This window comes from Micromys minutus, assembly GCF_963924665.1.
Source record: "Micromys minutus genome assembly, chromosome: 24".
Classification (NCBI taxonomy): domain Eukaryota; kingdom Metazoa; phylum Chordata; class Mammalia; order Rodentia; family Muridae; genus Micromys; species Micromys minutus.
The window spans coordinates 39,931,998-39,956,516 of record NC_137959.1 but is presented as its reverse complement, the minus strand read 5'-3'; the positions used below and the strand labels follow the sequence as shown (position 1 = coordinate 39,956,516).

The 24,519-nt window shown below is 49.1% G+C and overlaps 1 protein-coding gene across 1 annotated transcript in view; it reads right to left on the bottom strand.

Moving 5' to 3' along the window:
• The window catches only part of PLCG2 (phospholipase C gamma 2), a 122,121-nt gene that overhangs the window by 32,813 nt on the left and 64,789 nt on the right, over nt 1-24,519 (bottom strand). The window contains exons 8-20 of the mRNA XM_080937216.1: nt 20,585-20,628; nt 19,976-20,048; nt 18,467-18,568; nt 16,424-16,542; nt 14,767-14,852; nt 12,971-13,091; nt 11,246-11,414; nt 10,037-10,141; nt 7,449-7,538; nt 6,721-6,896; nt 6,428-6,628; nt 4,616-4,735; nt 506-686 (exon numbers count right to left, since the gene is read on the bottom strand). Of these exons, the coding sequence (XP_080793342.1) occupies nt 506-686; nt 4,616-4,735; nt 6,428-6,628; nt 6,721-6,896; nt 7,449-7,538; nt 10,037-10,141; nt 11,246-11,414; nt 12,971-13,091; nt 14,767-14,852; nt 16,424-16,542; nt 18,467-18,568; nt 19,976-20,048; nt 20,585-20,628 (1,587 nt within the window). The remainder of the gene's footprint in view (nt 1-505; nt 687-4,615; nt 4,736-6,427; nt 6,629-6,720; nt 6,897-7,448; nt 7,539-10,036; nt 10,142-11,245; nt 11,415-12,970; nt 13,092-14,766; nt 14,853-16,423; nt 16,543-18,466; nt 18,569-19,975; nt 20,049-20,584; nt 20,629-24,519) is intronic.

The window sequence follows — 24,519 nt, the reverse complement described above, 5'->3', positions numbered from 1 at the left end:
GTCTCTCTGCACCCAGAACCCTACAGTGTACAGGAAAAGAGCCAGTGCCTTACCATGGCCCACCAGACCCTGTGCGAACCTTCCTCTCAGCCCCAGCCTCATTTAGCATTACTCTGGCTGAGCACGGTGTACTTTGTGCCTGTATACTTTCCCCAAGGCATTTGGTTCTGCCATCCTTTCTCCTCCAGATCTCTGCAAGACTCACTCTTCAGTAAGATCTTCCCTGAACCTTCGAAAACTGCAAGCCACTGTCCCATCTCTTCATACATTCCTGTGCCGTCCCAGCTCCTTGTCTTTAGCATATGTCACCATCTGACACTGGCTGTGTTTATTTTTTAATGAATTGCCTGCCTCTCCCGTGAGAACAGAGTCTTTGTGGGGCGTGGCCAATTCTGGATCCCCAGGCCCTCCTAACCCAGACTTGCAGTACGTATGTAAATGTATGCACACTGTATATCTAAAATATAGACTGACATGACTAACAAGCCCAAGGGAGTCAACCTACCATATTATATCGCTCCAGGAGCTCCGGGGTCACAGGGTAGCGAAGCCTCATCTTTCGATAGAGCGCATGCTTCTCATAGTAGCTGACAAGCTCCACCAGGCTGTCAAAGTAGGCAGAGGTCCCCAGCACAAAGTGGCGTCCATCTCGGTTGATGCGACAGTGTTTCACCTTGCCCCTGGCCCTTAACAAGGAAGGAGAGGGGCAACCGCACAGGATTAACAACCAAGGATGCCCAGCAGCTTCCCCCCCCCACCCCCGTATGGTTTTTTTTTTTTAATAAAGTTTTATTGAAATGCATCCTCTGTCCACTTGTGTCTATGCTGTGGTCATTCTCTCTTACAGATGGTGGGGTTACATAGCAGCCTGTGAAACCTAAAGTGTTTGCTCCATGGACCCTTCCACAAAGGGCTTTCCCATCCTTGCTCTATCCAGTCAGTCCTCAGGTCCTTCAGTGGCCAGAGTTCCAATGACTGCTGTTTGTTTTGTTTCAAAAAGGATGAAGTTGTTTTGTTTTGTTTCATCTGTTTGAGACAAGAACAGATTCCAAACAGGAGGGACAAAAGATCCTTCAGCCTTACTGATTTAGAAGATCAAGAAAAATCAAGTTTAAAATCACTTTAAAACCAAGAGTGTCTGGGCTGGGGAGGTGGCTCTGTTGTTAAGAGTACCTTCTGCTCTTGCAGAGGACCTGGGTTCAATTCCCAGCACTTACATGGCAGCTCACAACTGCCTGTTAACCCCAGTTCCAGAAGATCTGACTCTCTATTCCGGCCTCCACAGACACCAGGCACTCATGTGATATACAGACAAACATGCAAGCAAAAATACACTAATTAATTAATTCATCTAGAAAGCAAGTACCTTCCCCATGTACCTACCAGAAAGAAATGACAGAAGTCTGTAGCAATAGGGTTCACTAACTGGGTAATAGTCACTACCCATGCACACATAAGCCAAAACCTCACACTATAAATCTGGACAAATATCATATCTGATTGATCTTATTTCTGTGGCATTAGCCCTAAACAGCCAAAGCAATTTTAAGCAAAAAAAAAAAAAAAAAAAAAAAAAGTAAAGTCAAACATGTGGTACTCTTCGACTTGGAATTGCCATGCAATAGCTGAATTTAGGGGTACACACCTTTAAAGCTAACAGAGATCCCCATGAGTTCAAAACCAAACACAGACAAGTGTGATTACACCCAACCAAAGAGCTTCTTGTATAGCTAAAGATGTCACGGGCTTCGAGAAGAGAACAGAACTGGAGAGAACATTTGCAAATGGAACATCTACTCACGATCTGTTCAGGTTCAAAGATTTATGGAACCAAGAGATGATGGCATAGCAACAGCAACAATGAAAATCTGACAGAAAATGAGCAATGGCTCTAAACAGACATCAATCAAAAGATGTGTAAATGGCCAACCGGCAAGTGTGAACTTAAACCTCGCAAAAAAAATGGAAACCAAAACTACCACAAGCCAGCCATCTCAGGTCAGAATAGCTGGTACCGAAAAGGTGTGGTGGCTGGCACACGCCTTTGATCCCCACATCCAGAGGCAGACAGTAATGGCAGATCTCTGTGAGTTCCAGGCCAGCCAGGGCAACATAGGAAGAGATATCTCAAAAAAAATAATAGATGGGTGGATGGATGGATGGATGGATGGATGGATGAATAGATGGACGGACGGACAGATAAATGATGGATGATAGGCAAATACATGATTGATAGATACAGACAGAAGACAGATGATAGATGGTAAATGATAGATAATTGGTAGATGGTAGATAGATAGATGATTGATAGATGATAGATAAATAGAGAGACAGACAAACAGACAGATAGATAGCCACATGAAGCTCAAGAAGAAGGAGACAAAGTTTAAAAGCAGAGACTGAAGCAAAGACGATCCTGAGACTGCTCCACCTGGAGATCCAGCCCATATACAGCCACCAAACCCAGACAGTATTGCTGATGCCAAGAAGTGCATGCTGACAGGAGCCTCATACAGCTGTCTCCTGAGAGGCTCTGCCAGATCATGACAAATACAGAGGTGGATGCTCACAGCCAATCATAGAACTGAGAACAGGGTCCCCAATGGAGGAGTTAGAGAAAGGATTGAGGGAGCTGAAGGGGTTTACAACCCCATAAGAACAACAATACCAACCAACCAGAGCTCCCAGGGACTAAACCATTATCCACAGAGTACACATGGACAGACCCATGGCTCCAGCTGCATATATAGCAGAGGATGGCCTCATTATACATCAATGGGAGGACCCCTTGGTCCTGCCGAGGCTAGATGCCCCAGTGTAGGGGAATGTTAGAGCAGGCAGGCAGGAGGGGGTGGGTGAGTGGGTGGCTGGGTGAGTGAGCACCCTCACAGAAGCAGGGGGAGGGAGGATGGGATAGGGAATTTATGGAGGGGAAATTGGGAAAGGGGATAACATTTGAAATGTAAACAAAATATATCCATTTTTTTAAAAAAGAAGATGATGGATGGGAAATAGATAAATAGATGGTAGATAGATGATTGGTAATAGACAGACAGACAGACAGACAGACAGATAAATAGATGATAGATGGATAAATAATAGATAGGCAGATCAATGATTGATAGATAGATAGATGATGGATGGATGGGTGGGTGGGTGGGTGGATGGATTGATGGACAGACAGACAAATAGGTAATAGATGTGAGATAAGAGCCCCTGTCCTAGGAACTAGCTGAAAGACAGCAGTGTGCCTCTGGCATCCCGTGGGTCGATGGCTGATAGCCTCAGTCCTGAACTCCTCGGCTTGCGCCCACACCATCACCCTTTGTACTTCAGCCAGATGAGACCAGTCACTGACAAACAGAAGTATCCTGACTGACAATACAGGTGGATCTCTGCCCCTGCCCTGGTGTGCGCAGCACGCCTTCAAATAAACACACCAACTTCCTCAAAGCTAAGTGGGCACCACTCAGTGCGCTCTGAAGAAGAGACCAAACCGCAGAGACGCCTAAGAGGCCCAGGGCCTGCCAGCTGTTGCCCTGTTCCCTGTGGTGCCACATGGGTACAATATTCTCTGCTGCAGTTGGCATACAATAGGTCCTCAGCAAGCCAGTAACAATGACCTCCAGGAGGTGTCTGAGTAGAAACCTCAGTGTAGGTGTGTGGGAAGGAAAGAGAATCCCAAGGATGGGTGCAGGGTAACAAAGTAACCGATTGTAAAAGAAAGGAGGTTGGCAAGGGTTAGCAGCAGCTGTAAACTGGATGCCCCCATGACAGCTTTGTACATCTGGAAGCTAGTCTACAGAAGCATGGGCCCAGAACTGCGACTGCCCTGCCCCCAAATGTTGACATGTCACTTAATTTCTCCGGACTTCTATCTCCTCATTCAAATAACTGGGTCAGCCCACCACAGACTCGCCAGTGTGGGAGACAGTTATACAGATTATATAAGCTACTGCCTTCGCAGCACCTGATGCGAGGGTGAGGTATTCTTGTGGGAGAGGGAGGGGTGCGGTGCTGGAGTTGAAGTCTGGCACACCTAAGAGACAGCGAAGGAAGTGGGTGCCATAGGAGCGAACCCAGATCCGGGTTCTTCTCCCAGCATGCTCTAAGAAGCCACTGAGCCTCATTTCATGTCTAAGAAAATAAGGATGGTGGGCAAGTGAGACGGCTGAGCAGGCAAAGCAACTGGCACGCAAGCCTGACAAGCCGAGTTCAGAGCCCACAACACGTGGGGAGCGGAACTGAGAGAACCGACTCCGCAAAACCATCCTCCGACCCTCACAGGACCCTGTGGAACGTGTATGGCCTCATACAACAATATGATGATTTGGTTTTTTTTGAAAGAGAGAAAACAAAGATGGTGGTCATAGCTCCTAAATTATAGGGTAGCTAGAAGTTAAAACAGAAGAACCATAGAGAACATTAGAGAGAGCACCTTGGGACACACACAGTTCTGTTTATTGTTGTCCTTGCCGTTGACAAAAGGTCAAGGACATGAAGAGGCTTCTCTGCTTCCACTAGCAACTCCCTTCTCTCCTCAGGCCACATTCGTGTCCTTTCTATGTCTCCTCTGGGGAACACTTACCCTCAAGTCCAAACAGCCTCCACCTACCTGAAGGTGATGGCGTAAGAGTCGGTCCCCTCCCGCTTCCGGATGAGGAAGGCTCCATCTCGGGGAATCCGCATCAACATGTCCTCTGCTTCCCCCCTGCTCAGCCTGTCATAGTACCACCTGCATCCCGGAGAGGAGAACACGCCGGTGAGAGTCCTCCCAGACTGGGAGCCAACATACAGGGGCTGAGCACGGAAACAGCCCTAGAACCCTGCCTGAGTGACTTCCCTGGCCACAGGCACCTCCAAAGAAAGGGATTCCTATTGAACTTTATTTTGTTGCAGCACTGAGGGTTAAGCTAAGGTCACATGCAGACCAGGCAAGCACCCTCCCGCTGAGCTACAGCCTCAATTTTTGGTTTTGTTTTTCATTTTTGAGATAGGATCTTACTAGATTTTTTTTTCAGACATGCTATATAACCCTGACTAGCCTTGAATTTATGATCTGCCTGTAGCTCAGCCTTCCCAAGTAGCCGAGATTATGGGAATAAACCCCCACGTCTGGAAGAAAGGTAGCAATTCTTATAAAGACTATAAGAGTACGAAGAGGTCTCTGTGAAACTCAGGGGAGTCTCTTCTCTGCCCACTTGCTCATCCCCAAAGGTTGTGTCTCAGAACACCCAGGACAGGCAACAGTCAGAAAGATTTGGGTTACTAAAGATACAAACTGACAAGTTTGGAAAGGCAACTGGCATGACAACAGGAAATGGTCATAGTAATCATAATATATTAATAATAATAAAATCATAATAAAAATCACCATAATAATGTCACTATAAATTGTTCGGCTTCCTCCAGCAAAAAGGTTAAATCCACCTGCTTAAAGATTATCCTGGCATTTCTGCAATGTGTTGCCCTCTTGGCCAGGGGTGGTCTGGAACTCTTGGTGGATAAAGGAACATGACCTTGTGGCTACTGTTGGCTTTTCTTTGACCACGGAGGTTACCTTGACAACAGACACAGCAGACACACACTGGCCTCTGAGATCAAAGCCCTAGACCTCAGGGCACTGGAAGAAAGGGGGAAGAAGCCATGGAGAGAAGGAAACAGGGAAGTGGAAGCCGGAAGAAAAACAAACAAACAAACCCTAAGCGGGCAGCACACACCTTTAATCCCAGCACTCCCCATGGGAAGCAGAGGCAGGTGGAACTCAGAAACTGAAGCCAACCTGGTCTACAGAGTGAGTTCCAGGATAGCCAGGGCTACACAGAAAAACCCTGTCTCAAAAAACCAAAGCAAAGCAGTGGGAGCTGGAGAGATAGCTCAGCGGTTAGAGCACAAACGGTGCTTATGATCCAGATACTGTTCCCCAGCACCCACATGGTGGCTCCTACATGCCTACAATTCCAGTTCCAGGGAATCTGACACCCTCTTCTGGCCTCTGTGAGCATCATGTACACACAGTGCACACAGATGCATACAGGCAAAACCACTCATATTCATAAATTTTTTAACTTAAAGAAAGGTTACTCTTATCCGGTTCCCAGGATCCACGCTGACAGCTCACAACTGTACAACTCTGGCTTTCATAAGCACCTGAACTCACATGTATTATACCACACACAGACCTACACACACACACACACACACACACACACACACACACACACAATTATCAAAGAACAAGCAAGCGAGAAGAGAGAATGGGACAACGTCTGACAGGTCGGAATAGTTCACATGGTGGTCGCCAAGAATTCTAAGAACCCTCATTGCCAAAGGGAACAGGCTCCTGGAAATGAGAACCCCCATAGAGTCACACCTCTTGGGTGTGACCCACGTGGTCATCTACCTCCCACCCAGTCCCGGGACCTACGGCTTGGACTCATGCGGGTTGGGGTTGGGCACCGGGTCTGTGAGCCGCAGCTCGAACTCCGCACAGCGTAGGTGTGCCTCGCGGTAGTGCTGGATGAGGGCGTAGATGCTGTTGAACGTGAGGTTGTCAGTCAGGTAGTACTTCATGACCCCACCCTCCATGGTAGACCGGATTCGGCAGTGCTGCACCCGGCCAGATCGCCTGTTAGGAATAGGGATGTCCGTCAGAGCCAGGAGGACAGCAGGCTGGTCACACCACCGCCCACCCACCAGCCTCGGAGGAAGAGGCATTACCAGAAGGAGAGTGTGTAGTCGTTGGGGAAGGTCTCGCTCTCCCGCACCAGGAAGGTGCCATCCTTGGCCCCCGTCTCGGCACAGTACTCTTGCAGCAGCTTCTCTGCGCTGGTCCTCCTCTCCACCTTCTTATGGAACCATTTCTCCCCAAAATGCAGCTCCGTGGGGGGAGTGTCCTGAACCACAAGGAGCCGAAATGGCTTATTACCCTCTGCCCTCTCCTGACAACTCATTGAGGGCTGTTTCCAGAAGCCCTAAGGCAGAGTTCAGGAGTTCCCAGTACCAGAAGCCTAAACTCACCCTGGGCTCTACTCAAAAAAGAGCCCAAAGATGGGCAGATTCTGAAGAGAACTGCAGCGCAGGGCAAGGGGTGGGTCCATCACCCCCCCCCCTGCCGCCCCCAACATACCCCCGGGGAACTCTGGCCCTGGACAAAGGCCAGTCAGACCCCCCCCCCGCCCCCAACATACCCCCAGGGAACTCTGGTCCTGGACAAAGGCCAGTCAGACCCCGTAGGAATCAGGAAAGACTCTTACTGGTGAAGCCCTAGCGCTTGCTAGCCAATCAGGAAGAGCTAGTTAGGCTTTGCTACCCAAGGAAATATGTATCTCCTTAGAGCCAAGGATGCTCAAGCCAGCCCAGATGTAAGAAGCCACACACTAAGTCTCTAAGTAGGGATTTCTCCAAGGACAAGAGTAGAAAGCAAGGACAGGCAGGTCTCCAAGTACCTGAACCATTTCCTCTTCCACGGTCTGTTCAATGTCGTCACTGAAGGACAGCTTGGCGTCAGCAATGGCACAGTAATGGCGAGTCCATCTCTAGAGAGCCAGGCTGGCATTAGTCTCCCCCAAGGTCTCAGCCCTATTGACTCTGGGGACCTGTGGGACATCACCCCCAGCATTCACTGGGGACTGCCCCGCCCCAGTTTTCATATTTATGATTTTTGCAAGATCTGCTCTTAAAAACATCTACTTCTGGATTCTTGGTATTGTTCAGGACTTTTTGAGCAGAACTTTTTGAGTGGGACTTTTTGAGCGGGTGCAACTGGGAGCACATGGCCCCAGACACAGAATATCTGCAGCACTGGCATTCTGCAGCAGATTAGATCATGCAGCCTCAAGAGTAGCTCTTTCCTCATTCACCCGGCATTTTCCTCCGTACAAGAGACTGACCTCAGGGCCATGTGCATGTTAGGCAAGAGGTCTGCCACTGAGCTATCTCCCCAGCCTGTCACCTGCTTCGTAAGCCTTCCTGGGTCTTTTCAGCCAACTGACCTAACAGCATGGTATTTCACCAATTTCTTGCAAGTTATTACATAGTGTTATATATTACACGTAATACTATAGGTGTGCCAGGTGTGGTGGTGCACACCTTTGATCTCAGCACTCCAGAGGCAGAGGCAGGTGGATTTCCATGAGTTCAGTCAGTGCCAGCCGGTGCTACATACCCTGTCTCAAAAAAAAAATTGTTAATGGATTTATTATGACATTTTCACACATACATATCATTGTACTTGACGGGATCCATTCCCCATTGCCTCTTTCATGATCCTTTCTCCCTGCACTTCTCCCATTCCCAACAAATGGTTCTCTTCAACTCTTACACCGCTCATATATATGACATGCATACAAATTTAAATGTTTATAAACGCATGCACTTATATGTATGTATATACATATATACACTCGAAAGGGATGTATGTGTGTGTGTGTGTGTGTGTGTGTGTGTGTGTGTACACCCCATGAGTGCAGTATCCGTAGAGGTCAAAAGAGGGCATCAGATCCCCTGAAGCTGAACTATGGAAGGTTGTGAGCCACCATGTCAATGCTGGGCACCAAACTCAAATACCCTAGAAGAGCAGCAGATGCTATTAGCCTCTCAGACATCTCTCCAGCCTATTCCTAAAAACATAGAGTCCACGTATGAGACAAAGCACCAATATTCTTGTCTTTTAACATCCCAGTCTCTGCATATAAATGCTATAACTTCATTCTCAGAGGCTGAGTCAGACTCCACTGTGGGTACACATGACATTTTGTTGAGATTTACTTAAATTTTACCTATTCTGTATTTATAGGGTACTAGAACAGACAGACAGACCTTTGGATAACTCAAATGAATATGAGTCTCGACAGGAGGAATGGAAGAAGCATTAAAGCTTTAAAACTTTACTCCACCACAAATAATAATAATAATAATGATGGTGGTGGTAAGAAGGAGGAGAGGGAAGAGGAGGGTGGGGAGGAGGGGGAGGAGGAGGAAGAGGGGGAGGAGGAGGAGGAAGAGGAGGAGGAGGGGGAGGAGGAGGGGGAGGTTGAGGAGGAAGAGAAAGAAGGGGGAGGAGGGGGAGGAGGAGGAAGAGAAAGAGGGGGAGGAGGGGGAGGAGGAGGAAGAGGAGGAGGAGGCTGAGATAATAATGAGGACTGCCTAGGGTGGGTCCACCAATTCCAGATTGGAAGGCCACAGCAAGTTGCCTGCTAATAAATGTTGCATACACACACACATTTATGTGTATGTGTGTGTGTGTGCGTGTGTACATATGTATGTATATATGCATCATGTTGCCTGCTAATGTGTGTGACGGGAAAAGGACACAATTGAATGCTACAGCTCAATCCAAAGCCTGTTCCTATAAGGACTATGTATTAGAGTTGCTTGTCCACTGATAGGTCTTTGGGACTGACCCATACCATGAAGGGGGTAATTAATTCATTGATAAGTTCATAAGTGAATATAGATAGTTGGGAGCTGGCCTAGCTGAAGATGAGGCTGTGCCTCTGAAGGGCTGACCTCTTATCTTCTCTGCCTCCCATCCACCACGAGGCGGGGCACTTGGCTTGTTCACACAGTTCCCTGCCCAGGTGCTCTGAGTCACTGTGAACCAACTCAGAAGCAACAGAGCCAAGTGGCCACAGACTGAACCCTCTAACACAGTGGACAAGGGGTGACTCAGAAAGATGATCCACACGGAGCTGAAGGCGTCAGGGGGCAGCAGGTGCCCAGGATGTTGGAGTTTATAGCAGATACTCCTATTTGGGGAAAGTTTCTGCAAGTTCAAGGCAGAGAAAGGGGTAAGGAGACCTCGGCTGTGGTGCATCATGGGAGAGTTTTGAAGCTAGGGTATATGACATTGGTCTGTACATGAGTACATATTGTATTGAATATGAAATTAGTTGCAAACATAATGCAGTAAAAAGACAAGTCACGTGGCTCCAAATGGGACAAAGGCAGGGATGGTGCCAGACTTTATGGTGGAAGCCTAGAACAGCTGAATCAGCGCCCACAGCTCTGTGAGGGGAGGAGGGACCAAACCCACCTGGTCGATGGAGTCCCACATGTACAGCTCGCCCTGGGTCTTGTGCTCATCTTTCTTGTCCTCTACATTGACGTCAACATCGCCTCGGGGGCCCAGCTTCTTATGCTGAAGGGAGAAGGTTCGCATTACCCTCCTCACTCCAGACCCAGGTTCAGAGTCTGAAGCAACCAGACTTCACCCACCCTCAGCCTCCCGGCATGCACCTGCTCTGTCCACCTCCACCTTTGCTGGCTCATCATGCCCTGTCATCTCTGCTCTGTGCTTGGAGACCTCTCCTCCCTCAGAGGCATCCTCCCTGCCTCTCAGTCTTTAGCCCATCCCTGCCTCCTTTGCAGCTGAAGCCCTGCTTGTTTCCTTTCTCCTTAGGAGGTTGCGCCCTCACGGGGAGTGGGGACTGAGGGAAAGGGAAGAAATGTTACTGTCGCTTATAGGTTAATAAGCTGCAGTGTTTTCCTATCCAATCTCCCAGATTTCTTCCTCCATGCTAAATCCTCCCTGTGGGAACCCCACTGAAAACCCCTGCCCTGTAGACAGAGTAGGACATCAGGATCTGTAGTTCCCGAATCACTTTGGGGACTGAAACCCAAAGCTCCTGTAGCATTCCACCTTGTGTGAGAAATAAAAACTGAAATATAAAAAAACTTCCGTGTGCTTTATTTCACTATCGATCTGGTCTTCTTATCCTAACAACACAAGTATGCAAATGTTGACGTCCCCAAAGACAGATAAAATCATGTCACCTCCACAGAACGAGAACACCAGCCCCAGCACCCCACTGCCTCCTGAACCCTGTTAGGCAGCTGTCCACATCCCACTAAGTCTGAGAGATCCCAAGGGAAGGAACTCTAACCCTCACACAAGACCAACTCGCAGACCCACAGATGAACAACTACGTGTTCCATTTGCTTTGTTTTCTCACTAGGACGGAGTCGGCAGCCCAAGCTGGCTGGAACTTATCACCCTCCTAAGTATGTGCTAAGCATGATGCATATACCCACCCAGAACTGCTCCTACCAAGGTAACTATGTAACTAGATCCTAAAGTATCCCCATGATAAGAGGGGCACACAGAGGCACCCACAGGCTAAATGATAAAGACCAAGGTCAGAGACATGTTAAGGAAGAAGATGGGACCTGGAGTCTGGCACCAGACCTCTGACATGTGCCCTTAATGATGGCAACTCGTGGTCGACAACAGCCCCATATCTACCTTGATAATGATCTTCTCACGAAGCTGGCTGGGTGAGGGCAACTGGTCAGCACTGGCCTCCGTGGGCTTTGTCAACAGCATGTCTCCCAACACTTCCTTGAACACCTTGGCCATGTGGCGCTGCTGTTCCACACTGCAGTGCTCCTCAATAGACAAGATCACGGGGAAGCTGCAGGTGACACAGGACAGAGTCAGCTGGGGACAGGAAGCAGGAAGCTTCCACACTTGCCTCTACTGGTCAGAAAACACCCATTTCTCAGGCAGCAGGGCAGGGTGGGCAGTAGGTCAGTAATTGGGATCTCCGAAGCATGAGCCCAAAGGAGCCCTCTCTCTTTGTAAATCCATGATTGTGGCATCTTTTCATCATGACAGGAAGCTAACAAAGTCTGAGTGGGCACTGACCATCTCTGGGAACACTGGGTCCCTCGGAGCTTCAGTGGCTGATAGAGGGAGGAATGCCCAAGAAGGGGCTGAGGCTGCATGGGGAAGAATGTATGGGCCCTGTACTCTGACTAAAAGGCATCACTGCCTCAGCCCATCCTCCCACCCAGCCCAAGGAACTCAGACAGGAAGTGCCTCAGAAACATCTGGTCCTGTTTACGGAAGGCTGACCATGTCTGACACCTAGCACTCGGCACACCTCTAGTCACTTAGTCTCATGACCTGTGGGGTCCATAAGATCTTCACATGGTGGCTAAAAGGTAGGGATTACGGCAAAGGATCACAGAGGCTGACCATTCACAGAACTGGACTATAATGAGAATTTTGGCTTCTTTAAAAACATAGGAATGGTATTGGAGTATGTTTCTGTTTCAATCCCACGTGTGGAATATAGGGCCGCTTCAGGTTGTCCACAGCAGCTGACTAGGATTTGTGTTGTTCTGTTCCTGGGGGGGCGGGGGGGGGATGATTCGGCCAGCTAAAGAGAGTTTCCGCTTGGAATTCTGGGAACTCTGGGGAAGGTATTAAAAAAGGCCGGAGCTCTGACAGAAGCAGAGGCTAAAGCGGTTACTGCAGTTTGCCAATGGTTGTGAGAAAAGAGGTAGAAAAAGAAATTGGATACCCTGCTGACAAAGACTGGACTCACCCCAAGGAACTCAACAGCAGGAAATAGTCTAACAAAATTGACCTTCCCTTTTCCTTTCTAACCTCCTTTCTCTCCTACCTGGTGTTGGGAGGTGGGGGGTGGGAAGAAGGGTGGTAGGAAGAAAAACCCAGTAAAGTAGCCAGAAGTCTGGTTGTACTGGGCTCAAACTGGAAGAAAGCATCAGGAACTTGTGGGTTCTAGTCCAAAGAGATGGCTGAGCAGGACAATGCTCACCACACTGTTCTTTCGAAGGACCTCAGTTCCGTTCCCAGCACCAACCTCAGGCAGTTCCCTGCAACTCCAGCTACAGGAGAGCCAAAGCCTCCGGCCTCCTCTAGCTCCTGCACTCATGTGCGTGTACCAACACAAACACATGCATAAAATAATAGAGATAATTAAAATAATAACAATAATTTTTAAAGATCACTGTCATTTCTTAGGAACACAAGGGCCACTTGACAGTAACTAACCAAATAAAACCCAAGCTCCCTAGGGTTTGGGAGAAGTGGGTTGGGAGAAGTGAGCAGTCAGTGTTCATATCCATGTGTGTATGTGTGTATCTGTGTCTGTCTGTCCGTGTGTCCAGCCCTAGCAGCTTTTATCCGTACAAGCTCACCTCCAGGATATCAGCCACTGACCTGGACGTAACAAAGGCATGGTCCCGGATGGCCTGAACAACATCATCAAACTTGATCTTGGTGGTCCGTGTCCAGCCGTGATAGATTATGGGTTTCCCGTCAGGCCCGTCCCAGCAGTCCACTGAGGGGAAAATACAGGTCCTCAGCGCCAGCACAGCCACCAACGGTGAACAGGTATACAAGACACATGTTGGGCTAAGGCTATGAGGTTAGGCCCTGGTACCCACACCAGCTCTGTTTCCAAGGCTGACCCAGGTTCACCCGCACATCCATGGTCATACCTACAGGCTTACAAACACAACACGCTTCCTGAAAAACTCCTTCCAGTGAGCTGTTCCTCATAAAACATTCAAAATGGGTTCTATTTTTTTTTTCGTGTCAGCTGTTCGAGGCGCCCCTCTTTTGCCAGTAGAAACAAGGCGATGGGACAGATTTCTGAAGGTTCGGTAAATTGTGTAAGCGGAAATAAGACTGTGAGGGATGGTGACAATCCTGAGGATACTGAAGCTGGTGGCTTCTGACTTCATTTCCTCACAGCTTTTTTCCCAGAGGGAGAAGCATGAACCCAGGAAGCTCGCGAGCAACTGCAACTAAAGTCTGGCACAGAATGAGGAGATTTGAAACACTTGAGGTGCCATCGATGGACTGGGCATCTTCTCAACCACATACATGGCTGTAGCTTAGGAAAGTATCTTGGTTCCTGGAGTAGCGTCATTGAGGCTGTATCCTTGAAAAGGACTGTGGGACCCCAGCCTCTTCCTTGTCCTCTCCCAGTTTCTACATTATGGTAGAAGTGTTTGCTCTACCACATTTTCTTGCCACGGCCTGTTGTCAAAGGCCCAAAGCAACGCTCCCAACCCAAGATACAAAATAATACACCAGCCATTAAAAGCTCATCACCTCAGTTGTGTTATAGTGATAGGATGCTAACTAATCAAGACACATAAGAGCTTTGGTGATAGAATGAGGCTGGGAAGGAAAAAGCCAAAGATGGACTGGGGAGATAGTTCAAGGGATAAAGTATTTACTCTGTAAGCAGGAGGGCCGGAGTTCAAATCCCAGAACCCATTTAGACACTGGGCAAACAGAGAGACAAGGGATACATGAGGCAAGCTGATTAGCTAGAGTAGAGAGCTACAGGTTCACTGAGAGACCCTTTCTTAAAAATAAAGAGTGATTGAGGAAAACAACTGCTATCAACCTCTGGTATTATGCATATGGTAATATACACACACGTGTGAACACATCTACTCCTGTGTGCATGTACACACACATGTATACATACACACAAAAGAGCCAAAGAGGTGGGGAGAAAAAACAGACAAAAGCAAGGTTTTGCCACAGGCCTGGCCACAGACTGTCCCTTTCATGCATTCTCTGCGCCTCGCCTATAGACACGTGGCTCTTGGGTGTGTCATGCTAACTGGTGTGGGTCTGTGTTCCTCTGAGCAGAAAGTCACCCTTGCTGCTGGCCTCCTGCTTCCCACTGTATCGAGACTCTTTCTAAGTGCACCAGCCTAATGCCCAGCCAGATGTCACTTTAGCTTAGAGACAGTTCTCTTCTAGGAAAATAATCCTCAGTTACCTTCCACTCTAGAGTCACTCTACATGGGGACTTTTCAGCTTGTCTCCCCCTCCCCTCATCTCTCGCCAATACTGGAGTCTTTCATACACGTGCACACACACACGCACACACACATGCACACAGACAAGTAAAATAAAATAAAAGCAACAAGCAGACACTGAGCGTCATAGCTTCGCTTAGTGTGTCATCTTGGCCAAAACAAAAAACTCACACTCAATGCAGCGACAACCAGCACGCAGACAGCGGATATACGCTTCCGTGGAGGACTCACTACGCAGCTGGTCCCCGGTGAGGTACCTGAGGGGCAGAATGAGCCAAGTCAGGGAGGCAGTCCTGGACACAGTTTTGTGCTTGGAGACCATCTGAGCCCAAGACCTTCTGATCTAGAAACGCCCAGGCTAAGGTCTGGGCTACACGCATGCCATCCTGAGGCCTTGGGTTTGGAACCACCAAAAAGATGTACATAATAGTTACTTAAGCTATCTGAATATAAAGAAGTATGGTCCTTCTAGGAGACCCAGGCTGAGGGGGCAAAGAGGAAGCAGAACATGTGCTGATGAACCCCTGGAGCTGCCCGCTGGGCTCTGGTTATCAGCAGAAATAGGCCCACGCTTCGCTGAGGTCTGAGGCCGGCATAAGCAGGCTCAGCAAATCCTGGTAGAATTTATGGTGCCATGAACCTAGTCAGCAAAACTGCCATAAAATAGTTTTTTTTTTTTAAACACGCAGGAGTCATGTTTCTGGATCTGGCTTATTTCACTCAACATAATGATTTATTCACCGTCTATTTTCTTGAAAATGTCATGACTTCTGATTTCCTCCACAGCTTCCCAAAGTTCTATTGTGATATATGTGATATAAATATATATATGTGTGTGTGTGTGTGTGTGTGTCATTTACATATATGTCATATATATATATATACGTATATATATATATATATATATATAACATGGGAATTACATTTTCTTTATCCACTCCTCTGTTAGAACATTTATTGATTAGGTTACTTAAGAGAGCTTTTCATGTTTTGAAAGGCAGATTATTAATTGATGTGTTATCACCTCGCCTTCTCTCCAAACCACCTTCCCTCTCAGGACATTCCTCAGCTTTCTCTAGGCTTGGAGAACCCGCTGTCCTAAGATATGAACTGGAGATGCACCACCTACCCATTCCCTGGGGAAAAGATGTCACCTTCCCAAATACCTAGAGAATGACACACCGTGGGCCTTGCTCACGCCCCGTCTGAAAGAGCACTTTGAGGCCTAGAAGTCAACCTCTCTTCCTGAAAGGCTGACTGAATTCCTGCTCCCTCCCTTGATCCTCTCTACTCTTTTGAAATCAGTGTAATTACCCAAAGAAGTGGATGAAATACTCCCCAAAACTCTCCTCCCTGTGACTTACAAAATGTCTGCCTAGGCTGGCCCTCTGTACCACAGACTCTTCACCCAGCCTTTAAAATGCCTCCCAGCTGTTCCTGCCCCCAGGGCCTTTGCACATGCTCCTCTCAACATGAAACTCTCTTCACTCTGCCTGTTTAGCCACCAGCTGACGTCCAGGGCCAAATTTCACAGCAAGCCTTCCTCTCTAAGCACCAGAGAACAAGACTCCCTCATTCGCTGAGGACTCCTCACACCTCACAGGTGGAAAGCCTGGTTCCACAAACAGCACCAGCTCACTGGCTGAGTGAACATTTTGATGGCATGGTGACCAAGTCATAGACCAGCAGCTCTTCGAACTTTTCAAAGACCATAGATGAGAACCATCCCAACACTTGCTGGAAAGAAAGCTGTGTCCCCCGACCCCTTCTCTCAACCCTCCCCACCCCTTCACAGCCAGGGCCAGCCTGGGCTCATCCGGAAACTCACGTGTTGTGGGAGGAGGAGATCCAGTAATGGGACAAGGGGTTGTTCATGTCCTGCATGTCCACGGCATCATACTTCTCATCCCAGATGCTGTTCTCTCGTGAGAACAGATATGTGAGGAACTGAAAGAGACACCAGCACAGAGTCACCGAGGCAAGAGGGGCAGGCAGTCTACTTGTTCCTAGCCGGCGCCCATGCAGCCAGGTAAGGTGGCTCTGACCTGTAAAACCTATGATGGTCCCCAGACAATGGGTTTCCCAAGGTTTCGGTACAAATGGCTCAGATTGCAGCCATCCTTGTGATGGTTTGTATACGTTCAACCCAGAAAATGGCACTATTAGGAGGTATGGCCCTGTTGTAGTGGGTGTGGCCCTGTTGAAGTGGGTGTGGCCCTATTGAAGTGGGTGTGGCCCTGTTGAAGTGGGTGTGGTTCTGTTGAAGTGGGTGTGGCCCTGTTGGAGTGGGTGTGGCTCTGTTGGAGTGGGTGTGTCTTTGTTGGAGTCACTGTGGGCATAGGCTTAAGACCCTCATCCTAGCTGCCCAGAAGTTAGTCTTCCACTAGCATCCTTCAAACGATGATGCAAAACTCTCCACTCTGCCTGCTATCATGCCTACCTGGATGCCATGTCCCCGCCTTGATAATGGGCTGAACCTCTGAACCGTTGAGCGAGCCCCAATTAAATGTTGTCCTTATAAGAGCTGCCTTGGTCATGGTGTCTGTTCACAGCAGTAAAACTCTAACTAAGACACTTCTCAACATAAGCCCCCCATGGAACTACCCAACATTTCCCTTTCTAATGTGTACCCCCGAATGCCTGCGGCTGCCAGATCACCGGCCGCCGACAGAAGCTTTACCTCATACCAGCAACTAACCCTCTGTGAGTCCAACACTGCTTCAGAGACAGAACATTGCAGACATGAGACATCAAGGGTGGAAACACACCAGGCCTAGGGACTCGGGTCTGTCATCTGAGGTACTCAGGAGGGTCAGAGACAAGGCTTGTCTGGGCTTTCTGCCTGGACAGATTACTGAGGATCTGCCTCAAAGCAAAAAAAAGGAGGGCTGGGGGGTTAGCTCATCGGTGGAGTGCTTGGAAAATGCGTCCAGAGCCCTGGGTTCAAAAATGAGGAATGCCAAACGTAAAGAGGAAACAGGCAATCATGGACAGGGTTTCCTATCCCAACGCCTGGCAGCTATTAAAAAAAAAAAAAAAAAGGTGAGAAAAGAGAAGAGGGCTGGAGAGATAACTTAATGGGAAAAGACAAGCAAGAGACCATGAAGTTGAACCCCAGAGCCCGCACAAAAGCTGAGTGTGGTGGCTCATGCTGCAATCCCATGTTCCATTGCTGCGATATAAAGTGGAGACAGGGAGTCCCAGAAGCTCCAGGGTCCGTGAGCCTGGCGTACGCAGCAGCCACGTAGAGATGAGGCTTCAGATAAGAAGTCAGACCAGGACCTACACTTAAGGCTGTCTGTCCTCTGAGCTACTGGGGGCGGGGAGAAAGGACAAAATAAACAGTAAAAAAATGAGTCCCACTGTTATCGGTCTGTGTAGAGCACCTGCCAAGCATGCCAAAGGCCCTGGGTTCAATTCCCACCATGGCAAAAACACAGAGACAGAGAAGGGGCCCAGGGACTTTCCCATCTACCTACTCCTATTATTTAAAAAAATAATATAAATCAAAAACACTGTCTGGCTCAGAGCTACATTTTACTGCCATAAACAGCCCCACTGGGCAGGTGATAACCCATGTCCCTTCTGTCCCTCCTCTGCCACCTGTATAAAGAAGTGTCGTTCAGGAATGACTCACAACTATCAAGCATTTGTTCCGTTTACTTGGTTTCTCCCTAGTGGCGAACGCCCTCTAGTGGCAAAATAGGTAATCGCACCCAGGCGAGAATCAGGAAAATGAAAACCAGGAATAATCCCCACCTTCAGAAAACCACTCCCTATTGAATCAGTCCCTGGACACCTGACAGTGGTGCCTTCGGAGAGGAAGGGAGGAAGGAAGCCTTGCTCACGAGACAAGCCCCAGCCCACTCACCTCATCCACAAACAAGAAGGGCTCTGCGGTCTCCCTCATTGTGTCGTCGATAAACCTGGTCATCCGCTCCCGAACTTTGTTCAGATCCTGAGCCCATAGCTCCTTAAAGACAACAAAGACAACGCCAGATCACCAAAGGACAGGCAAAGTCCTTCTCGGGACCGAGTCAAGGTGATCAAAGACTGGACCATCACCCAGTGTCAAATCCACTTGTCATTCGGACCCACACAAACGAGGCTCCATCCCAGCATGGCCTTTGCCAGGGGTGAGCAAATGCCACCTGCTTGGGTCACCTGTTATCCTCATTCATCAACCACCACAGTGTGAACATAGCCACAGATTAAATACAGGAAAACGGGCATAGCTGTATCTCAATAAAACTTTATCTATAAAAGTAATGACAGGCCATGGTCTGCCAAGAACTCAGGGCACCAGACCACAGGTGTCAGTGTGAAACAGCCAGCCACCATGGCGTGCTATGCCAGTGCTAACTGTTTGATTATGAAATGTCCCCCATGGGTTCGTGTGTTTGAACACCTGGGTTCCCAGGTCGTGATGTTGTCTGGGAAGGCCGTGGAACCTTCCGGAGATGGGAGGCTTGCTAGGGGAAGTAGGTCACTGGGGGTGGGCTTTGAGGTTTGACGGTCCATCCCACTTCCTGTTCTCTACTTCCTGACTAGTGAGACCATGTGTCCAGCCCCAATTCCGGTCACCGTGCTGTTCCCACAGGCTGCCGTCTCTTTCCAATTATGATGGGCTATAGCCCCCCTCCCCCCAGTCTAAGCCAGAATGAAGCCTGCCCAATTGAAATTGTTTCTTCTGGTCCCAGCAATAAGAAAAGGAACTATACAGCCAGCCTACTGGGGTGTCTCCCCTGGCTCAGCCAAGGTGTCGAGATACATGTCTTTTTCGCACACCCTCATCCATGAGATGAAGGTCCCAAAGTTATGTACTGCACAGGTTTGGGGACAGGACTTTTTGCATTCTGTCCTGTTTAGCTGCTGTCTCTTGGAGGCCTGTTCTTTTCTGAAGAGGAAAGGGGTGGGAGGTGGATCTGGAGGAGAGGGGAAGTGGGGGGAGGGTGCTAGGAGCAGTGGAGGGGGAGAAACTGTAGTCAGGGTGTATTTTATGAGAAAAGATTCTATTTTCAAGAAAGGAAGGAAGGAAGGAGGGAGGGAGAGAGAGAGGGAAGGAGGGAGGGAGGGAGAGAGAGAGGGAAGGAGGGAGGGAGAGAGGGGGGGAGGGAGAGAGGGAGGAAGTAAGGGAGGGAGAGAGGGAAGAAGTAAGGGAGGGAGGGAGAGAAGGAAGGAAGGAAGGAAGGAAGGAAGGAAGGAAGGAAGGAAGGAAGGAAGGAAGAGGCTACAGAATACTAGAAATTTGAGGCGGTCAAGTGGTGTTGGACAGTAGTCTGAAGTCCCACCCCACCTCAGTGACACCACAGCTGTCCTATGACAGGAGGTGTCCAGGGGAGAACTTTGTCCCTGACACCCCATCTCACAATCCTCTCACCTGCTGCTCATGTAAAAGAAACCTCTGGAAATCCTGCAGGTAGACAGCCGAGGCATCAGGCCGGTCTGTGTTCCTGCCCTCGGAGAAACGACACAGGGTGGTTAGAGTGAGGAACATTGGCTAGAAGAGGTCCACCTCCACCCTGCACCCCAGCCCCACCATGCTGAGCACACCACTGACCCTCCGAGTCGAGATACAAGAGGCTCAAAGAGGGACCCAAACCAAAGGGTCTGAGAGGCCCTGGATGGCATTCAGGGCTCTAGGAGGTCTGAGGAGCAGAGCAGAGTGTGGGGTCCAGAGACAGACAGATGAAAGCAGAAGGCCAAAGCTGCGGGAGACAGGGGGGGACGAGAAGAGAAGGGGTGGGGCGGAGAGGAGGGCGAATGGGGGAAATACAAGAAGCTTCCGGAAGAAAGCCTGAGCCCTCGGTCCTCTCTATAGAATCTTCTAGAGCTTCCTCGCAACACTCCACATCCTGTTCACTAGCACATGTTGTGCTACAAACCTGGGGGTCAGTAACTGCACACAGTATCCCCACCCCCACCTGCCACCAGAGCTTCAAGGACACAGAGGTCCTGAACAGCAGTGACGTGTCAAGAGGTGTCTCACCCTAGGATGAACACGGAGGAGTCTTTTTTGAATTCGTCAAGGATCTGAAACAAGAAACATGCGGAAAATAAGAGGGTTGGACAAATCAGCTCATTCCAGTGAGACTCTCGTTTCTAAGTTATCAGTGGGCCGAAGAGATGGCTCAGGAGTCGCAGTCGGGGGTATCGGTTGCCCTTGCAGAAGATGCGGGTTCAGTTCTCAGAGCCCACGTGGCAGCTCACAGCCATCTGTAACTCCAGTTCCAGAGGTCCTACACCCTCTTCTGGCCTCTGTGGGCACCAGGCACACACATGGTGACATGTTTGCCTGCAAGCAAGATACTCATGTACATGAATAAAATAAATCTAAAGAATAATAAAGGAAAAGTTATTTTCAAAAAATTTATCAAGGGCTGGAGAGATGGCGCAGCGGTTAAGAGCACTGACTGCTCTTCCAGAGGTTCTGAGTTCAATTCCCAGCAACCACATGGTGGCTCACAACCATCTGCAAGAGATCTGATGTCCACTTCTGATGTATCTGAAGAGAGAGAGTGTGTACTCACATACCTAAAATAAATAATCTTTAAAAAAAAATCAAAGCAAGAGTTCTGGTTAGTTTTTTGTCGAGTTGGCACAGCTAGTATCATTTGGGAAGGCAGATCTCAGTTGAAAAAAAACGCCTGTAGGCAAGTTTGTAGTACATTTTCTTGATTAATAATTGATATGAGCCCAGGCTGCTGGTGACACCCTGAGCAGGCAGCCCCATGTGTGCTGAGCAAGCCAGTGAGCAGCATCCCCTCCATGGCTTCTGCCTCAGCTCCCGCCTCCAGGTTCCTGCCCTGCCTGGGGTCCTATCCCACCTCCCTCAGGGATGGAGCGTGGCCTAAGAGCTGTAAGGTGAAATCTTACACAGATTTCACAGAGGAGGTTCATGAGTTCAAGACTACCCCAGACTAGACAAGAAGACACTGACTCGTAATAAATAAATAAATAAATAAATAAATAAATAAATAAATAAATAAATAGCGCTGCACCAGAGAGACTGCTCAGCAAGTAACAGTACTTGGGCCAAACCTTACAACCTGAGTTTGATTCCTGGGGCCCTCAAGGTAGGAGTGAATTCACTGGTTGTCCTCCTATCTCTACAATCACGCCATAGTATACCCCCTCTCATCCCATGCCACACACGAGGGGGGGGGGTCATTTAAAGTGTTTGGTTGGTTGGCTTTTAAAACCAAGGCTACAGCTTTCTACCTTGAGTTCTGTTTACCTGGGTTTGCTCCTCAGCACCACACATACAACACACACACACGAAAACACATATATATCACAAACACCATACATACCACACACACAACATCCAGTACACATACATATACACTACACATATATACACACACCACAAAAACACCACACAACACACACACACACATCACACATACACATATACTATACCACAAGCATACACAGTGACACACATGCAACCACTCATACACACACACACACACACACACACACACACACACACACACACACCACCAGAGACCACCTGCAGTATCTCTGTCACATGCATCCAACTCCATGAGCACCACCTGGCTGTCCCCATCACAGTGGACTGAGACGGTGGGCCACAACTCAGGTTTTCCTTCTTGGAAGTCTTTGGTCCGGGTGCTGTAGTTCCAGCAGCAGGTGGTGACTCTCACTGTTCTGTGTTCACTGCTGTGTTTCAGATCTCTGGTATTCTAAGGGTGACCTTTACCATTCCGTCTTCAGAGCAGAAAAGGAACAGTGTCAGCTCTTCCCTCGTGGTCTCGGTAATGTCAACCACGAGTGTGAGGAGCTGAGATGTGCCTCCTTCCTGGCCTCCATCTGCACCAGCTCCCTGGCTGGGCGTTGTGCACACATACACACATGCATGTATAGATACACATAGGTACTCACAGACTTGTGTACTTGTAAGCACATACTCACGAGCACATTGAGATACACACATGAACACAGGTGTACCTACACACATTGTGTGTACACAAGCATAAACACACACACACACACACACACACACTCCCTGAACTGTTCCTAGCTAGCAGCCTGCTTTTGTCTGCCTTCCCTGCCTGGTCAATAACACAGTGACTGTGTAACGGTGAAATGTACTCTAGGTGGAAAGGACCCTATAGTCACTGGCCTGTGATAGACATCGGAACAGCTTCCAACAGTCAAGTCTGCTGGCCATCCACAGGCTGGGGTGGGGGTGCCCCAGGTACCTGGGTGTTGGGATTCTGTAAACCCCACCCCACAGTTACCTGCCAACAGCCAGGTATGCTCCGCCTCAGTGACCTGACACTATGAAAGGGGCCACTTGCCCCCTCCTCTCTCAGTCTCTGTCCTTGCTCTCCTCCGCCCCTTGCCCCTCCTCTCCCCATTCCCTTCCCCCTCTCTCCAGGTGCTCATGACCGGCCTCTGCTTCTCCTCTCCTCTTCTCTCTGCCTCTACCACCCCGTTAACTCCCTCCCCGTGCCCTGAACAAACTACATTCTGTACTACACTGTCATGTGGCTGAGCCCTCAGGGGGAAGGGATTTCCAACATGGGTTCCCCAGAGGCATCCCCGTTACCCCCATGCCTCACCACACCTCCATGAAGCATGCCCCCACCCCGCCCCCTGCACTCTCTCCATCTTTTTCCGAACACTAGGTGTGCCACTTACTCCGGAAAGATGTCTGGAAACATCTCTCATCACCAGCCTGAAGACTGAGCTACCCCTTCAAACTCAGACGCACTGCTCACTCACACACACACACACACACACACACACACACACACACATGTTTCTTTTGAGATGGTAAGGTGTCAGGCAGGGAGATTGTTGGCCATGGAAAGCATTTCTTGGTGAGGCTCTATGGTCAAATCTAATCCAGCAAGGAGCCTGTGTAGACGCCTGTGAGCCTGCGCAGCCCAGCAAGATGTTCGGTGGGGTCAGAGGACATGGCCATGCCAACCACAGTACCCACTTGGGTCATGCAGAAAGCTGCTGCAGAAGTCTGATGAACAGCTAAAATAATGGAGGAATTATTTGTTGTCTGAAGGTCATGGAAGGCCCAGCTGGACGAGGGAAGGGGCCGTACCAAGGGGAGAAAGGAGACAGCAAGACCCACGAGACTGAAGATGGGGAACTGAGTTTCCTCGGGGGGAAGAAAGTGCAGCCAGATGGTAGTCTCATCCTCTCGAGGTGGGAGCCGTGAGTCTCTAGGAGCCCAGAGACAGTCACCGGAATAGAAACCAACCAGAATGTCACCACTAAGTTTGAGGATTCCTGTCACCCATCCCCAACTACCTCAGGCTAGAGTCATCTGCATTACTCCAAAATGGTCCACAAGCCATCAGGATGTCTCAGGGACAGTGGCCATGAACAAGCTGGACATACAACCCCAGGTGGCCTCTCATGCTCTGTGACCTAAGAGTTTTCTACTTTTCCCAGAATGCACTCTCGAACACAGAGGACGTCACAGGACCAGGATGAGGCCAAGATACAGCAACAGACCAACTGTCCCATGGCAGGAGGATTTGCCTCCAGACCACACAAGAAGGAAATGAGAGGCTGGATGTAGTGCTGAGTGTCTGTGGTGTTGCAGGTAATCTCGACCTTAAGGGCCAGCCTGGGCTACATGGTAAAGACTACGCCTTAAAAGACAAAGCAAAGGAGGAGGGGAAGAGGGAGGAAGGGATAGAAGAATGAAGAGGGAAGGAGGGGAGGGGCACAAATGAACTCGTGAAGACCTAAGTTGGTGGCTACGGATGGGGCCTGCTGGATACATCATTGCTCTCACATTTGTGTGTGTGCGTGTGCAGGCACACACGTAGACATCAGGACAAGAGACAGGATTCAATTTACTCTTTCGACCAAGCGGATTCCAGGAACCAAACTCAGTTCATCACGTTTGGCAGCAAGCCTCTATGCCCA